Below are 17,966 nucleotides of genomic sequence, written 5' to 3'. Positions count from 1 at the left end.
TTTCTAATACAAAATAAGCCTTTAAAACATAGTGGAAATCTTGTCCATAAATATAGGATGCGCATGCTGCTTTGTATGTGAGTAGCTGCGAATCACCTGCACTATGTAAAAATTTGCCAAAACAAATTAACATGCCAGAAATAAAGCAATAGTGCATGATTATGTATTTATGTTACAACATGCTTAAAGAAGTTGATATGCATGTTAAAAATAGTACACACAATTTTGGATTTAATTTTTGGCAAAGTATTTGGTATAGACACTAAGATAGTATCTACATGTGTAAATAATGGGTGGCAAGCTGTGGCGATGACATGTGGCATATGGAGGAGACAAAGTGATCAGGCCTTAACAGGAGTTGCAGGAAAAGTTGATGGGAGCACGTGAGGGAAGGGCTTTGGTTAGATGGGGTAATTAGGTGTTAAAACAATTAATCAGTTTTTGCTTATTAGGGGCCCAAGCCTTGTGGCCCGTTTTTGTTGTTGGACAAAAATATATTGATTTTTTTTAATCTGTTAACAAAAAAAAGGACCCAGGTAAACCTCAAACCTCCCTCGTGACCCAACCCCCTAACCTTGTTCCCTGAAACAATCATTCATACACGTACAGGAGAAAGCAGAGTGAAAGAAACCCCGACGGTATTGACCTCCGCCTAGCCCTGCATGGTCGCCGACTAACGAAGGTCCTCGGCGCCGACGCCGTCCAAGGTCCCAAGCACCGCAGCTTCTTCCTCCATCCTCGCCGCCTAACCCAGATCCTGCATCGTCACCGCCTGACCCAGTAAGTCGGGAGGTCCTCGCCAGGTCTTCATCTTTGCTGGCTTCTCGGCACGGACCCAGGTTAGTGGCTTATCGTCCTCATCTTCACTGAGGGTGTGGTCTTCTTGTTGAATTTTTTATTCTTTTTTTCTTCAAGTCTTCTTCGGTTTTGCCTTGCATTTTTGTTCTGAAGTTCGGTTCTTGGATTCTTATTCTTCGATATTCGGTTGGGTCTTGGTTTGAAGATTGATTCCGTCTGTTATTTGCAATATTAGTACTGTGGAAATTTATATGTATGGTTGCTATAGGTGAAAACTCACTCTGTTAGGCGGAGTTTACACTGTAAGGTTGCTAATGGCAGAAGCTTACTCTTATGCTAATGGTGGAAATTTGTATATTGTTGAATGCTATAAGCAGAATTTGAATGTCTCTGAAGTGCCTGGATTATTGGATTTGAATGTCTCTGATTCATTGAGTATTGAGTTGTGTTTTTGATATGAAATTTGTGATAAAAGATAACTGACTTCTCGTGATTATGAAATTTGTGTTTTCCCTCAAGTTAATTTTGGTTAATGTGATTTAATTGGGGTTTAGGGCAGGAACCGAAGAGGTTTTTTTAATTGGATTTGGAAGGTGGAATTTGGTTGACTTTTGGTTTAATTTGGTAACAGTGTTTATGATTGGGTTTATCTGGTTTTCATTCTTTTTGAAGTTGGTAATAGTGTGATTTCCCTTTGCTGTTTTGTAGTGTTTGTTGCCGAATGATGGTTGTTCTCTCTTGCCTCTATTTAGTAATCTTTATTGAAATTATGTACATGTTCAATGCATAGAGGTTAAGGCTGTTGTGGTTCTCTGTTTGTTAAATTGTTGTTGTGTAGAGGCTAAGGCTGTGTATGAATATAACAACTTGCCATTTTCTTCTCAAATAATTCGAATGTTGTGTTTTGAATTTTCGAATGAATGATGATTTAGTTATGGCCAATTATATGGTACAGAATTATGGATGCAGATTGAATAAGTTGATGACAAGTGGCAAGATGGTTGGTTAGAGGGAACAGGCTCCGCAGAGCTCTGTAAGCCTGTCTCCCTTGGTTGCGGAGGTTGTAGCCGGCTAATGAAAACAAGGTAGAAGGACAAGAAAGTTAACGGAACCCCAATTGGATTATGAAAATGGGCTGGGCCGTGGTATTTTGGTTTTTGGTTTGGGGTCATCATTGGTGCCAGCAATAATGGAAAGTAGTGGCTTTGTGACACGTCTATAGTATCCGCGGACTATGAGGGTGGATTTGGATTGGGCTGGAAGGGTATTGGGTTGGGGTAATTTTGTTTGGGGTTAGGCCATGACGGGTAAGACTTGATAGGTTTAAAGAGAGTGCAGCAGCTGCCGTTCTATAAGAACGAGAACCCTAACCCCAGGTCATGAAACCTAGCAGCAGAAACGTCGACCCATTGTTACGGATGTAACGGTTAGGGCTCTAAGGTAAGTCCTCAGTCTTGTCATTTGGTATTTCACAAGTGTGAATTTCTGAATTATATATATTGTAACGCCACTGTGTGTCGATCTAACTCACTGTTTGATTAATTGTGAGGTGGGGCTATGAGTGGGGGAGAGATCTGGATAACCTTGAAAGAAAGACAACGTGGGATAAGGAAGAAGAGATCCGGAGCTTTCACGGGGGCGATTACCGTTGGTATGTGCGATGAGGAGGGATTTGTGTAGGTGGCGTCAACTACATATTGAAAAAAAGGTACGTTGAATTACCAATGTTTTTTCTGATATGTTAATTTTGGTAACGAAGGAGGTGAAAGGTTTGTCGAGTTGATGTAGTTATCTTATTTTATATAAGTATTCTTATTATAGGCTGTTGTTGTTCTTGAGGTTATGACTGATGAAGACCGTGACCGAGTTTGTGTTGGTGGTGCTTTTTAACTTCAACCGGATACCAACTGAAAGGTTAGTGTTGATGAATCCAAGTAAAGTGACCAACTCCATACTGTTCTTGTGACTATGTTATGTATGAGTTAGAGAATCAAATGTAAACCTAAATTTACGTAAAAACTGTGTTTTCAAAAGACTGGCCATACATTTTTGCATGTATGATTTGCGATCAGTTTGGTTGATGCTTGCATGTTGTCCAGTTCAGAAGGCAAGAGATTTGTTAAAAAAATATATAAAGAGTGTAGTCGAACATCTACAATTAATTAATGTTAGGATAGTCGTGGGTGACAGAATGGAACATTAAAGGAGGGTATCTGTGTCGGGGGAATTGCATTATGGAAGGATTTTTTTACGAACCATGATTGCTGCTGTTGTTGGATTTTATGTCCATGTTTATCGGCTGACTGATTATTGATAGTCTTATCTAATTTGATTTTCTGTTTTTGATTGCTTATTCGGTCCCGCCGCATTGTAATGCCTCGCCTCAGCCCCGAGAGGAGAACGGAAGGAGAATATCAACACAGAGGAGCAGCTGGAAAGTTGTTTTGCTGGCTTGTGGTTCCCTCCTTCTATACCTCTTGACCTATCGGTTAGTAATATAGTAACTTTTCATGGGTATAAAGCTTTCCTAGATGTAGAAAAGATTTTTCTGTTCCAAACGATCATTTGTATTTTGGAAAAAAAGAAAAGCGAAATAATCACTCAGGACATGTATAGATTGCATTCATCATAGTGAAAATTAGTGCATAAATTAGAAGTCGTTAGAACAGAGAATACTGGTGTGTGCTTAAGATTTCTGTGCTTGTTGTTAGTAATTAGTTGAGTACGTGCTGCCGTAAAGTCAGGTATAGTTTTAAAGGATTTTTGGAGAGGGGTGTCGGATCCGATATAGGTGAAGGCATCAGCCGGGGAAGGAATAAAGGCAAAATGGAGTAAGAAGGATATGTTAGTGTTTGGTTTAATGAATGTTGGTACGGAATTGTAAAGCTATTGGGTCTAGGGCATTGGTATTTTGTGATTTTAAAGTGTAATGGAGGATCTAAATTTAATTTCCCGGTGATCCATTCGAGTGACTCGGATATCGATTACTCGAGTGTGACAGGTTTCCATGACGTTCACCACCTTGTGGGAAATAATTTTCCGAATCATAAGGGGGCGAGCATTATGGAAACCTCTCACACTTGAGTAATCAATATCCGAAGCAGTCGAACAGATCACGAGGAGATTAAATTTAGATTCACCGTTATACTTAAAAATTACAAAATACTGGTGCTTTAATCTGTATAGCTCCACAAGTCCGTGCCAATCTGCATTCTAATAAACACTATCGAGTTCTTCGTTGATCCATTTTGCTTTTAGTCCATCCGCGGCATAACAAATCCAACGATATCGGATTTGATATTCCTTTCCAGTAATTATTTAAAAAAAACTCCGAAAAATTGACGCAGTTGGCAACACGTCTTAAACTACATATTAACAAGCGACAAACAAGAATGAGTATTAAGTGGATGGATGATGAACCTCGTTTTCTCTTGTTTATGGAATAGTAAATTAATTTTTACTCGCCAAAAAACTGTTATATCAAATTTTTTAACAGAATATTTGATATGAGTTATGTTAATTTCTGGCATTAACTGTTGACGAGGACACCGAGGAGGACGGGGCAACGACATGCTGTGTGGTAATTACTTGGTGTTGCATGTAGCGGCCGAGGAACAACAACATCTGCTGTGGATGCTGCAAAGAATAGTGGAACATGTCCGGCTAAGAATGGCTATCATTGAATTGGTTACTGGGGGGATTCAGAATCTGGCCGTGTCAGAAGAGTACGATTGAAAGCAGCCTCTTAGCATGGTATCATTTCTTTGTTAAACTATGTGTGGAAGTAGGTGTGAAAGTTAGTATGAGTTTTGGAGTAATGGATGTTCTCTTCAATTAGGTAAATATCCCAGGCCTCTGTCGTGACGACAGTTACGACGTCACTTTGTAAATTTGGTTGGTGCTGCTGCTTTCAAAACTTCATCGTCGCGCATTCTCCAGCAGCTCATCGTTGTTGCATGTGAGGTGGTATCACGAAGCTTGGGTTGCTCCGATTGATGCTGATTACTATGTCATGACGGAATCAATGGCTGTTAACTATGATTAGCCCTGACGGTGAAACGCTATGGTCTCACGCACAGACTATCTGGAGAAGCACTCAATTAGGGAGGAGGATCAGTTGGTGTCGTTGTTGTAAAGTTTTGTATTGCTTGTGCATGCATAGGTCGCATGTAAAACGTAATGTACTAATTGTATAAATAACTGTATTTGTTGTGGTCTTTAACTTAATTATGAGCATGAGTGGCAGTGTACATGTCCCTGGGAGACAAAAAGTCCGTTTACAGATATTCGAACCAAAAACCATTGGCTAATGGCTCGGCCGTAGCTACCATAAACGTGGGAGACAAGCCCTGCAACAACACAGCAACGTGTTAGATCTGTACCATATAATGACCCTTTGGTTATTGTTTTCCTTGTCTTGAATTTGTTAAGTTGATAGTTTCTTAATTTGTGTTGGACGAGCATCTCACTTGCAGGATATTGTTGTATGAGGTCAGCGAATCGGTTTCATTAAAGTCGGTTGCAGGATCCGACTTGGATATTTCGTCTTTCTATATCAATTTTCAACATGCCAAGAGGAGAGAACACGATGACATGTTTGATGAAATGTACTACTTAATCTTATTAGAATTAAAAAATTATAAAAAATTAAAAAAATGTGTTTTAAATAGTAATCTTAAATGTTTGAGTATTTTTTTTATTTTTTATCTATATATCAGCAGGTGAACTCGTTTAATCGCCGAGTTGTGGTAGGACTAGAGACTCACTAGTCTAACAACCTAAGTAGTTGGACTAGAGACTCAGTAGTCTAATAACTTAAGTAGTTCGAACAACAGTTCACTTATAAAACCATGGTTATTATTAAATTGTTAGCATGTCAACTATTTATGGTGAAATCAACTATTTATTATTTTAATTACGATGTTATTATTATTATCATTATTATTATTATTATTATTATTATTATTATTATTATTATTATTATTATTATTATTATTATTATTTGTGGGAGGTTTTGGGTTGTTATAATGATGCATCTAGTATATACTGTGAGTTCAAATAGATGAGATTAGGTCTCACAAAAAAGATGAGGAGATTTGGATGGGTTATCAAAAGAGTCAAAGAGGACATCAGAAGCTTTTCAATTGCACAAATCATGATGAAAGTATAGAGGGGACAGGTTTGGGGGTGAACAGGATGTATTTTTCTTTTGAGATTGACATGTGTTGGAAATATAAGCTACTACATATAATGATTACGTACCTAATGAATAAAGTTGAGAATTCTTAATTTTTTTTACGTGCTGTTTCAAGAAAGTAACATGTTATCATGGTCCTTGATACAGTTTTTAATTCATATATATTGGTTTTTATAAAGAAAAAAGAAACAAATATGATGGAAAAGAAAGCAAATATCTTTTTTTCCTATTCAATTGAGTAGTAGTTGCATCATGTATCTAAGTTACATTACTAATTGGTTAAAATTACATCATGTCATCATGTATCTTTTTATGTGAATATAATTTGTTTAAAGTAACATGTGCATTTGGATTCACTTTTATTTTTGTTGGGCCGGTGGGAGGGGGAGGGGATGGTAATGGATAAAAAGAAGTATAAAATACTTTCCTCATACTTATGAAGTATAAAACGCCTTCCTCATACTTTTCATAGTGGTGTCAGCACTTTTGGTTTCCTCTGCAATCTTCGAAGATACCTCAACCGTTGCATGTGTTAATGCTCATGGCGACCGAAGCTGGTCATTTTCCCTTCTATGCTGTTCGAAGAGGACGTGTCCCAGGCATTTACAAGTCATGGGAGGAATGCGAGCTTCAGGTGAACGGGTTCCGGAACAATGAACACCGTGGCTTCCATTATCTGTCGGAAGCCTTGGCTTGGCTGCGTAGTGCGAAATCTCCTCCTGCTCGTCGGCCAACACCACATGCTCAATCGGTGAGAAGAAGACCGTCAAAATTGCTAGAAGGTGCTTTCTGTGAACTCCGTTCGTTTCAGAAAGTTTCTTCCGTCGTCATGGCTGCTGAGAATTTGGACCGTGGAGATGGTAGCGGTGGAAGCAACCCCTCTGGAGTGACTGGTGAGCACGACGATGATTTTTATAATTTTTAATTTTGAATCGGTTTTTTCATGTAGCAATCCTGTAAATGCATAGTTTTGGTAATGATGTCAGAAGTTAATTTATTCTAAAATAATAAATTGGTTTGGCTCGTGCAGTTAAGGATACGGGGACAGATGACCGTTTTGTGTATCTGGAAGATATGGAGTTGATGTTGATGAGGGCGTGTTCCTTTTTTCAAATAGGTTCTCCAGTTTTTGTTCCTCAGGAAATCAACACGAACGATGAGCGTGTGCTGTTTGGATTTACCGTGGTCCTGCCTCACAATAGCAGTGGTATAGATCTCGTGGCTCATGGTCCTTTGTGTTATGACGAACGTGTTGGTTGTCAAGAAGTTTCATTCACAATGCTCGATAGAGTTCTTGTTGCTACTGGTTATACCATTCATGATTACAACTATCGTATCTTGAGCCGGGTCAAAGAAAGTTTGAATAAGTCGAGGGCCGAAGAAGTGGGTAGATTATGGGAGCGAATTCGTATACTAGAAAAAGAAAATGAGGAACTTTCTGGACAAATTGAAATGTTTGGGGAGATATTAGAGGAATAGGTTGCATGCTCGAGGATGTAATGCATGTTTTGGATGGAGGTATTCCAGTCTTTGGGATTTCTATGTTAGTGTATTTTATAACTAGTAATTTGGCTGTATTTTGTTAATGTTTTGTTGCTAGCTAGACTTATTGGGTGGCTGGTAAATATCCTATTGAAACTGATATTACTGTTGCTGTGTTGTTCATGTTTTGCGTAATGACTTATATTAAATCTAGTCGTTAATGTTATGCCATTTCATTTTGGGGTTAGATACAAGTGTTATAATGATAATTTATATCGAAGTCGTTGCACAAGTAATATCCAAAGGAGTGGGACAAAAGAGGATCTCTTATTTTTTGCCTAATAACAAAATATTCCATTCTGACCACTGAACTCTTTCATGGTGGTATACTAATGAAAAATTGTTTGCTCAAAAGAAATTATTATTTTCTAAGAGGTTGCTTCAGCCTCAACATTTTTTCCAACCTAAGATATGTTAATGTCTACTAGATCCTTGGTTCCAACTTGTTCCATAATTACCAGCGTTAAACTCAGAGGGCAGAAATCACGGTGCCATAAGGTTGTGGTTCTGTTGACTAATTTACAAATATAGGTTTTTACTCGGCCCTGCAAGGTGGGCCTCATGAATGACATTTGCATTTAATCAATCAATCTTTTGTAGGGTTGAGTGTTGCAGTAGGAGAGGGTGTTTTGGAAGCAACATCACGTAATCAATACCTCGGAATGTGTGCGAAGCAAAAATCCTATATCTCAAACCCTCTCTCTCTAAAATGGACCTCCTTTTGTGCTTTTTGCTGTATAATCCTACCGTGTGCTTCTTTTAGACTGTGAATTTTCTATAGTCCTCCAAGCCTATCTTTTCATTAACCTACAACAATTGGGCCCTATCATCTACAAGCCCATTACATCAACGTTTTCTTTATGAGGTATTTCATATCTCCAAGATACTGCATCTGAGATACTCATTATTTGGACCGTGTAAACTTGGCGCCAAGTACGTTGGTGCAATCTTCTTTGCTCTGGGTCGTTCGAGGCAGACATGAAAAACAAGGGAAAGGCTACTGTGCAGAAGGTTGGGGCTCCTCTTGTGACCTCGAAAGATGACTCCGGTGTGGAAGACACAAAGCAGATGCCGGCTGTGACCGAGGAGGCATTTTCCACATCAGATGATCTTGTCGTCGACGTCTTCAACAAAGTTCGTGAGGTGGGTTGCATAAGGATCATTTACAAATGGACCTCTGTTGTTGATTTTATCTTTCATCCGTGTGTATATTTTTTTGTATGACATTTGTTTTCTTTGGGTTTCCAAATTTTGCTCAGATCTGATGGAGCAACTAGGTCTATAGTTGAGACCCAGGCAGAGGAGATTAAGAAGCTTAAGCGTACGGTTGACGGTCACGGAACCCTACTGGAGATACTGTGGTCAGAATATGCAAAAGGACGAGAAAGGCCCCTAACGCACCAGGAGAGGTATGGTTCAACTAAAGGTGTTCCTGTTCACGATGCAAAGAAGCAAAAGATGGAGTGGCACCGAAAGCTGAAGCTGGCCTCAGACGATGTCGACGAGGTGGATTTAACCAACAATGTCGATGCTATAATAGCGAAGATCGGTGCTGGGATGAATGCTGTAAACACAAATCCCAACCTTGTAGGAAATACTGACAACAACAACGGTACAAGGCCAGTAGCACAGTCTAGCACTGTGAAGCAACAACCACTTAAGGTAGCAATGCTGCAAGCTCTTCACTGATGGTCTCTCACATGAACACTGTATTATTTAGAGGTTCTTAACATGTATTTTTTTTATCACGAGCTGATGCTTCTTTGTTTCCCGGAATCATTTGAAATTTTTTTCTGTAGCGGCGGCTAGAGTTCGTTTCTGGCAATGATTCCAGTCCATACCCCATTCGCGCCAACGCTGGTAAGGAAGTCCCTCTCTTTTATCGAGTTGGTGCACCGGGCTTCATGGACGGTGGAGACCTCCCGCACGTAAGTCGTATAACCTTCCTTGGTTCCGCGTTTGTGTTCTTTACACGACATTTGTGAGTGGCAGAAATAAAATATCATGCCCGAAACCTGTGCAGTGTATTGAGGTTGTGTTCTGCCCTCCCGCCGGTGTCAACTTTATGACTGTTGAGTTAGCGGTCGCTGCGTACGTCTTCGGTCGGAAGTTGTCGATGAAGTACGTTCCCTCATTCTTCAACTTACCTTAAAAGTTTGATTTTTGCACTTGTTACTTGCATTTCCTTGTGGTTTGTAAAGGTGCTTTAGCCATCACCGTATGCATGTTAACTTCGTGATTTCATTCCTCAAACTGGTCATTAATTTGAGTCTTTCATGAAGTATCATAATAAGCCATCTGTTTAGCACTGTGTATTTCTTATTGGCTAATTACATGAAGGTTTTATTAGTTGGTAACATCCATATCTTTGTGCATGGCTACTCACCAAAGTTTTCCCTTTTTTGCTCAATCCCAAATGGTTTAGTACAGCTGCTCCCCAACCCCCCAAACCCATTTTTTTTTCGATTTGTGGCAAACTCAAAGAAGCATGCATGTTTAGCCCACCAAAAATTCAAGTTCTGTAAGAAATGGAAAATTAAAGGAAGGCCTTAGGCCCGTTTTCAAACTACATATACTGCAGCCCAAAAAAATTAGAATTTTGGTTGATCCATTCCATTCAAATTTCCAAGTCCATTAAAAAATAAAAGATTCATCAAGTCCAACGGAAAACTACTTGCCATATAATAATTACCAAAACCATGCATTATAAATAACCAGCATGAATAATTTGTTGTAATGTATTTCACACATTCCTAGTTTTACGTTGAAGTCCCAATAAATATATTCCCTTTTACTTAGCTGCTATATTTTCCAACTATTCTTTGCTACGGTTTTGTTTCTTTGATTCCAATTTAACTTGATGGAACCTTGCAGGGAGGTGCTGATCCCCAATGAACACTGCCAGGGAGACAGGCAAGCTTTGTGGATGTTGCGACCTGGAGAGAAAGTTGTGGACGATGTAAAGTATTCTGAACTACTATTTAGTCGGCTCACTGTTACTTGTCTTAGTTTAATCAGTTGTATTCATAAGCTTTGTTTTGACAATAACTTTGTACGTCACCTGTGACGCTATGTGCAGGTGCTGACTCTGCTGGCTACTATGTTGACTGATGAGCGAGCAGATAGGCGCATCTGGTGGCTTCCAACGACATTTGCAGTATGTTGCCTCAACCCCGAAACATGGCATCTGTCCGCTCGAATTTATTTTAACCATGCTGGACTATATTAAGTTTTTAAACGATGTTTTAGCAACCCTTTACCCACAACTTCAACTTCTCTTATGTATATTGTAATCATGAGTGCCAATATGAAAACTAACGGACAACATTGATATTGCAGCAGGTGGCCCTGAACCCTGTCGCATTCTGCCAGGAGACATTGTCCTTCATCAGAGAATACTACATGGGCCGGGCTGATGATCTCATGAAGGTATACCCCTGTATTCCAAAGGACTATGGAGTTGTGGTTTCATCCATCTATAGATGTCCCTGCCAAATGTTAAAATATTTTTTTCCCGCAGATCTTTGTACCGATGCACTTAAATCGTCATTGGTATCTAATGATTATCGATATCCAAAATGAATCCCTGATTTATCTAGACTCTCTCAAGTCACAAAACACGCGTGCCGCCAGGATCAACCAGATGTATTTTGTGGTATTTTGACCGTGTCACAATCCCTCTTGTGATACTTAATAAAGATGACCAGCAACCTTTAATTTTACTATACTTGACTCTCATGCCTATTTGGCATTGCAGGCCAGGTACATTCAACAATTACTGCGAGAAGGAAAGTTCTATGAGAGGCCAGAAATCAAACCACCACAAGTCACGAATTTCAAGTTTTTAGAGCCTGCGACGGGTCAACAAGCACCAAACTCCAATGATTGTGGCATATGGGTTGCCCAATGGATGGAGCTGTCACACCTTTGGGGATTCTTTGACTTGGAGGTATGTATAGGTGTTCTTTTAACCGGACTGCATTTTGCTTCCTGTCCATTATTGCGTGGGTTCATGTGATCTTGTGACTTAGATTTCATTCTGTGATGCAATATGTTTTGGAAAAGCCCTAAAGCTTTGAACCTGTATGGAAATAACACAGTGGCTCATTTTATTGTTTGTAGAGGGTTGATGATGAAACTCGGATGAGGTTGGCCGTGGATCTGGTTATGTCGAAGTCGAACCCTAAGAGGGAGGAGGTATGTCAGAAGGCTGGATATTTTTGGGATAACTCCGTGAAGAGCTACTTCGACAGTGATGTGTGTGACGCAAAGGATGGCGGACAAGAGGATGCAGCAGCCGGCAGCATGAGCAGCTAAAGCCTAACCATCTAAGTTAACATAGTTGAGGATTGTGATTTTTTGGAAAACTCCTCATGGGTGGGGACGAACTTCGTTCTCCTGACGTGTTATTGTGATTCCAAATATTCCTTCTATCATTGCATGCAACCTTTTGGTTTTGTTATGTTGCATGCAGTTTAGGGGTATTTTATTTTGGGCTACCAAAATTGGTAATTAAATTGAAAAGATGTGCCACACTGATGGCCTGAACCCATTAGAAGGGTTCCTAAATTGTGATGGATTTTAAATCACATGCTTTGACTAATATCAATGAAACCTTTTACACAACACCCCTTGAAGTCTAGCCGGGATATCTAATTTAGTTAAGCATTAATTATGTTAGTCTTTATAAATATATCAAACTTTTGGATTATCGTTGAACTTTTAATTGTATATGTTACATGTTAGAACTAATAAACTTAACTAATTCTCTTTCAAGACAATATGCAACTAAAGTTTTTAAAATTTTTAATTGTCGTTGTTTTTTACTTAGTAAAAAACCTTTGAATTACTCTATAACATTTTTTACCTATACAAGATCTTGGTATCCAATTAGGAATATCTTGTAAACCAAACTTATAAAACACATGTCATATCAATAATTGAAATAACTTATACTCGAAAATTGGAATTAACTAACACTCGAAAAATGTTTACTAGTACAATAAGAAAAGATTTCTAAATGAACGTGAAATTGTAATACTCCAACTGGGCGAACTTAACTTCACTGCATCCATGTTCATGGTTGAGACAAATGCATGAAAACTTATATTTCTCTCGATGGGTTACATTGCGCTGGCAATGCCCGAAGATACAAATTCCTGGACCTGAGAGATTGTAAATCATCAAATAATATTTCTTTAGCCTTAAAATGCAATGAAAAGTGGGAACAGGAAAATTGAAATAAATTTATAAATTGCGTGGCTAACAAATAGAGATGCTGCTGTCTTTCAACTGCAAAAGTATTTCATCCAATATATTTAGGTATAACAACACCATAATTTACTTTTCATTCTAACTTGGATGCAGCTGCTCGATTCCGGGCATCAGCTAGATTAACGGAATACAAACAAAGGAAATTTAGAACCATTAAAAAGTTGGTAACGTATAAAACATTTTTCCATCCATACAAAGAACACCATGTGCTCGATACCTTCAACAGCGATCTTGTAACAACCGCAATATTTCCAACACCTACAACGAAGAACCTGACATTAATCCAAAGTCACCGAAGATCAATGAATCACAGTAATTACTTCTACTCCACGATGACTATAACAAAATCAAGTACATGCAGCTAATTTGCAAGTTCCATACCAATAAACTCATAATACAAACAGCGCCATGAAATAAAATATCAAGAAATTCCCAAACACAATATCTGCCACAAAGCATGTTCTATGGATGGAGAAATCAGAACACGAGGAACAATCAAAAGGGAGATTACCAAGCCACAAGTCGATTACCTCTATGTTCCAGTCGACGGTGTTACCCACTCCGCGCATGTTCCTGGTTTGGCTTTGCGCCGTGCCTATTACATGGTCCCATGTGTCGTTAGCTCCGCCATCTTGCTCACTACGACAATGATCTTCCTCTTCTAACCGTTTGCCTTGATCAGCGTGCATGTCAAAGTGCAGAGAAACAACCTACATGACAACAAAATTGATATAAAATTGCTTACTTAATGAGGTAAAACTAATTAAGTAGTGAATATAGGGTTTGCAACCAAGTGTTTGCCTCGAGTTTGCTAACTCTCGTTTCCTTCTTCGGACAGTGTTTATATCGTGTCGAGGTTGACATTTTTTGTGGTTCCGTGCACCTCCGCTTTGTGTGCCCGATTTTCCTGCATCTCGTGCACTTTCTTTTTTTACCTTTGTGTCCCCGTGTGCTGGGTGCCCTTTTGGTGCGCACAACGGTTGGATCCCGAACAGCACCGGCAGCATTCGAACTCCTATCCATCGTGTCATTGCCGCTGCGGGCTTCTAGATCATAGCAGATCTGCCTGATCCCGCTCATGCATTTCTTATACAAATCGTCGTTTTTTGATCCGACGAACAACATCCACTGCGAAGCGGCATGCAGGGCTCCATGTCTCAACAAGAAACCCCGCTCATCCTCTAGTCCCGTCTTCTCAGTGTATTCATTGACTGTCTTCACATCTTTCCTCCATCGTCTCAAAATCAAGCTTTCGGGAATTCTTTTTATGTGTTCGTGCTTCATGACAAAAAACATATGCCTGCAAGGAAAACCTTCTTTCTCCCAAAATCCACATCGACATACCAACCTACCCCTTTTTGGATCGTACAATGCCACCACATTCTGCCCGGGGAATCCATACTCCTCAATCGTGTACACCATGGTTGTTGAGACCCTTCGTTTGCTTACGAAGTTAACGATCGAGATAGACTCAATCTCCTTCTTCACTTGCATGAATATGACCTTCGTGTACACCGATGCAGCAAACTGTTCGATGGGATCAAGACGGGTCGTCATAACGGGAACACCGTAAATTGAACTGAACTGTGCAACCAGCTCATTGTTCTGGTACTCCCGTACTAGTAGCTCCAGGTTTTGCACAAGCTCTAGAATAGTGTGCCTAGACGACAGAAATTTTTTTAGATGGGAATTGATGCCCTCACACCGAGACATCGTGTGAAACCCAGCGCAAAACTTGCGACGCAAGTACGCATTTGCCCACATCTTCCTCTTTTCATACAATTGTAACGCCCAATACTTATTAAGTAACCCATACTGTTCAGCAACCTGTGCCCATTCACACTCAAACTCTTCAACCTCCATGTCAGCATACAACCACTTGGCAAAGACATCACGGAACATCTGCTCGTTGCTGTTCGAGGTCACATTCTTCTGCAGATGCCATGCACACAACCTATGGGTTGCCCGGGGCAACACCTCCCTAACTGCAGCAATCATTGATTCATCTCCATCGGTAACGACTACAGAGGGTAGCTTCCCACACATGACTTCTAACAAGTTCTCCAACATCCACTTGTATGAACTGATTGTCTCATCTAAAACCAAACCGAAACCAAAAATTGTTGTTTGCTTGTGATTGTTTGAACCTAAGAATATGACAAGGGGTCTATTGTACTTGTTCTTCTTATACGTCGAATCGAATGCAACTACGTCTCCAAAGTGTTGAAAATCAACTCTGCTAGGACCATCTGCCCAGAACATGTTTCCCAACATACCTTCTTCAGTCAAATTGTACCGGGCCATAGACATGGGATCAGCAGCTGCCTTGCCTTCCAGGTATACTATAGCAGCGTTCATGTCTCCATCAACCACCTTTGCACGCTTCGACCGATCCATATAGTTTTATGCGTCTTTCTTGGTAAAACCCAAAGAAGAATAACCACCCGCAATCCCAGCCATGTACCCCAATATCTTAGATGTCGGAAACCCATACGTATGCATTCCATCCATGTGGGCCTTTGCAGAATCCGATATCGCCCAGAAACTTCGGATCATATGAACCATTCCCGTCGGTATCAACTCGTGGTTATGCACGAGGATTACTTTCTGAACCTTCCAAACCGAGCTACCCTTATCAAGGTATACAGACATCAGGGCCTGGCAATTCGTGCGTGTCTCAGGCCTATGGCATCTCTTCCTGTCTAGCTTGTTGTAGTGTTTTCCATCCCTTAGGCCAGCCCGATTACAGAAGAACCTCCTTCTCACTACACTCCCATCTTCATCCTTTGCATAGTCTCCCTTACGGACCCCAAATCCGTTGCATTTCCCTAACCTACCATAAAACTCATATGCATGCTCTTCACTTTGAAACACCTTTTTCATTATGTCCTCTGCAGTCAACCCAGTCATGTAACCATATTCACGACCATCTTCATCCGACAACAACTCAACCTTTCTTAAGTCATTCTTGTCAACAACGTTGTTGTTTGAAAGGCATAACTCGTTTTCACTTTCATCTGGAGACAAACCGTTTGTCTTGCCCATCCCACCATAGCACTCCATCTATTAAGTTGTAATAGTTGGTTTTTTAAATAATAACTTTTTTCTGCTATATTCATACACAGCCTTAGCCTCTACACAACAACAATTTAACAAACAGAGAACCACAACAGCCTTAACCTCTATGCATTGAACATGTACATAATTTCAATAAAGATTACTAAACAGAGGCAAGAGAGAACAACCATCATTCGGCAACAAACACTACAAAACAGCAAAGGGAAATCACACTATTACCAACTTCAAAAAGAATGAAAACCAGATAAACCCAATCATAAACACTGTTACCAAATTAAACCAAAAGTCAACCAAATTCCACCTTCCAAATCCAATTAAAAAAACCTCTTCGGTTCCTGCCCTAAACCCCAATTAAATCACATTAACCAAAATTAACTTGAGGGAAAACACAAATTTCATAATCACGAGAAGTCAGTTATCTTTTATCACAAATTTCATATCAAAAACACAACTCAATACTCAATGAATCAGAGACATTCAAATCCAATAATCCAGGCACTTCAGAGACATTCAAATTCTGCTTATAGCATTCAACAATATACAAATTTCTACCATTAGCATAAGAGTAAGCTTCTGCCATTAGCAACCTTACAGTGTAAACTCCGCCTAACAGAGTGAGTTTTCACCCATAGCAACCATACATATAAATTTCCACAGTACTAATATTGCAAATAACAGACGGAATCAATCTTCAAACCAAGACCCAACCGAATATCGAAGAATAAGAATCCAAGAACCGAACTTCAGAACAAAAATGCAAGGCAAAACCGAAGAAGACTTGAAGAAAAAAAGAATAAAAAATTCAACAAGAAGACCACACCCTCAGTGAAGATGAGGACGATAAGCCACTAACCTGGGTCCGTGCCGAGAAGCCAGCAAAGATGAAGACCCGGCGAGGACCTCCCGACTTACTGGGTCAGGCGGTGATGATGCAGGATCTGGGTTAGGCGGCGAGGATGGAGGAAGAAGCTGCGGTGCTTGGGACCTTGGACGGCGTCGGCGCCGAGGACCTTCGTCAGTCGGCGACCATGCAGGGCTAGGCGGAGGTCAACACCGTCGGGGTTTCTTTCACTCTGCTTTCTCCTGTACGTGTATGAATGATTGTTTCAGGGAACAAGGTTAGGGGGTTGGGTCACGAGAGAGGTTTGAGGTTTACCTGGGTCCTTTTTTTTGTTAACAGATTAAAAAAAAATCAATATATTTTTGTCCAACAACAAAAACGGGCCACAAGGCTTGGGCCCTAATAAGCAAAAACTGATTAATTGTTTTAACACCTAATTACCCCATCTAACCAAAGCCCTTCCCTCACGTGCTCCCATCAGCTTTTCCTGCAACTCCTGTTAAGGCCTGATCACTTTGTCTCCTCCATATGCCACATGTCATTGCCACAGTTTGCCACCCATTATCTACACATGTAGATACTATCTTGGTGTCTATACCAAAGACTTTGTCTTAATTTTTAAGTTCTTTTACGGTAAAAATATTTTACACAAATATTAAATTTTGTGTGGTCACGTCAGCAAAAGTAATTGAGTTAAAGCACAAGTTATGTCAAAAATCATATAAACATAAGCATCAAATTGGATAATAGTAAATTATTAAACACTTTTACACCGCAAGTCATATAAAAAACTCGTAGTATGATAAATTGATAATGATCGTAATTAAAATCAAAAGTCTAACCTTCAAACCACATGTCATATAAAAAATCATATAAATATAAGCATCTAATTCGATAAAAATAAATTATTAAACACTTTACACTAAAAGTCATATCAAATTAAACTCATAATACAATAAATTAATAATGATCTTAATTAAAAGCAAAGTTTAACCTTCAACATCTGAATTAAGATGTCTATGGCTGAAATGTGTTAGTACTACTTAGTAGCCAGCTCCTACGGCTGATGCATGAACATCTTAAATACTTTTTTTAGGTATTTTTTATAGAAAATTTTTTATTTTTGTTTGGTAATTATATGATTTTCAAGATTATTTTATAAGTATTTTAATTTTTTGGCTTCATGATTCTTCTAGAAAAACTTTAGGAAAAGAAAGCAAAAGCTCAAGGAAAAAC

General features: G+C 39.5%; 1 protein-coding gene across 1 annotated transcript; it reads right to left on the bottom strand.

Moving 5' to 3' along the window:
* Window positions 1-12,889: 12,889 nt before the first annotated feature.
* Window positions 12,890-15,208, bottom strand: LOC112717486 (protein FAR-RED IMPAIRED RESPONSE 1-like). The gene is made up of 4 exons (XM_025769500.1): window positions 13,790-15,208; window positions 13,214-13,521; window positions 13,029-13,083; window positions 12,890-12,925 (listed from the first exon to the last, which is right to left on the bottom strand). Exons 1-4 carry the CDS (start codon window positions 15,206-15,208, stop codon window positions 12,890-12,892), a joined length of 1,818 nt encoding a protein of 605 aa, XP_025625285.1.
* Between the last annotated feature and the right edge of the window lie 2,758 nt (window positions 15,209-17,966).

The sequence above is a fragment of the Arachis hypogaea genome, chromosome 10, assembly GCF_003086295.3.
Source record: "Arachis hypogaea cultivar Tifrunner chromosome 10, arahy.Tifrunner.gnm2.J5K5, whole genome shotgun sequence".
NCBI lineage: Eukaryota > Viridiplantae > Streptophyta > Magnoliopsida > Fabales > Fabaceae > Arachis > Arachis hypogaea.
This window is presented reverse-complemented; position numbering and strand designations above follow the sequence as displayed.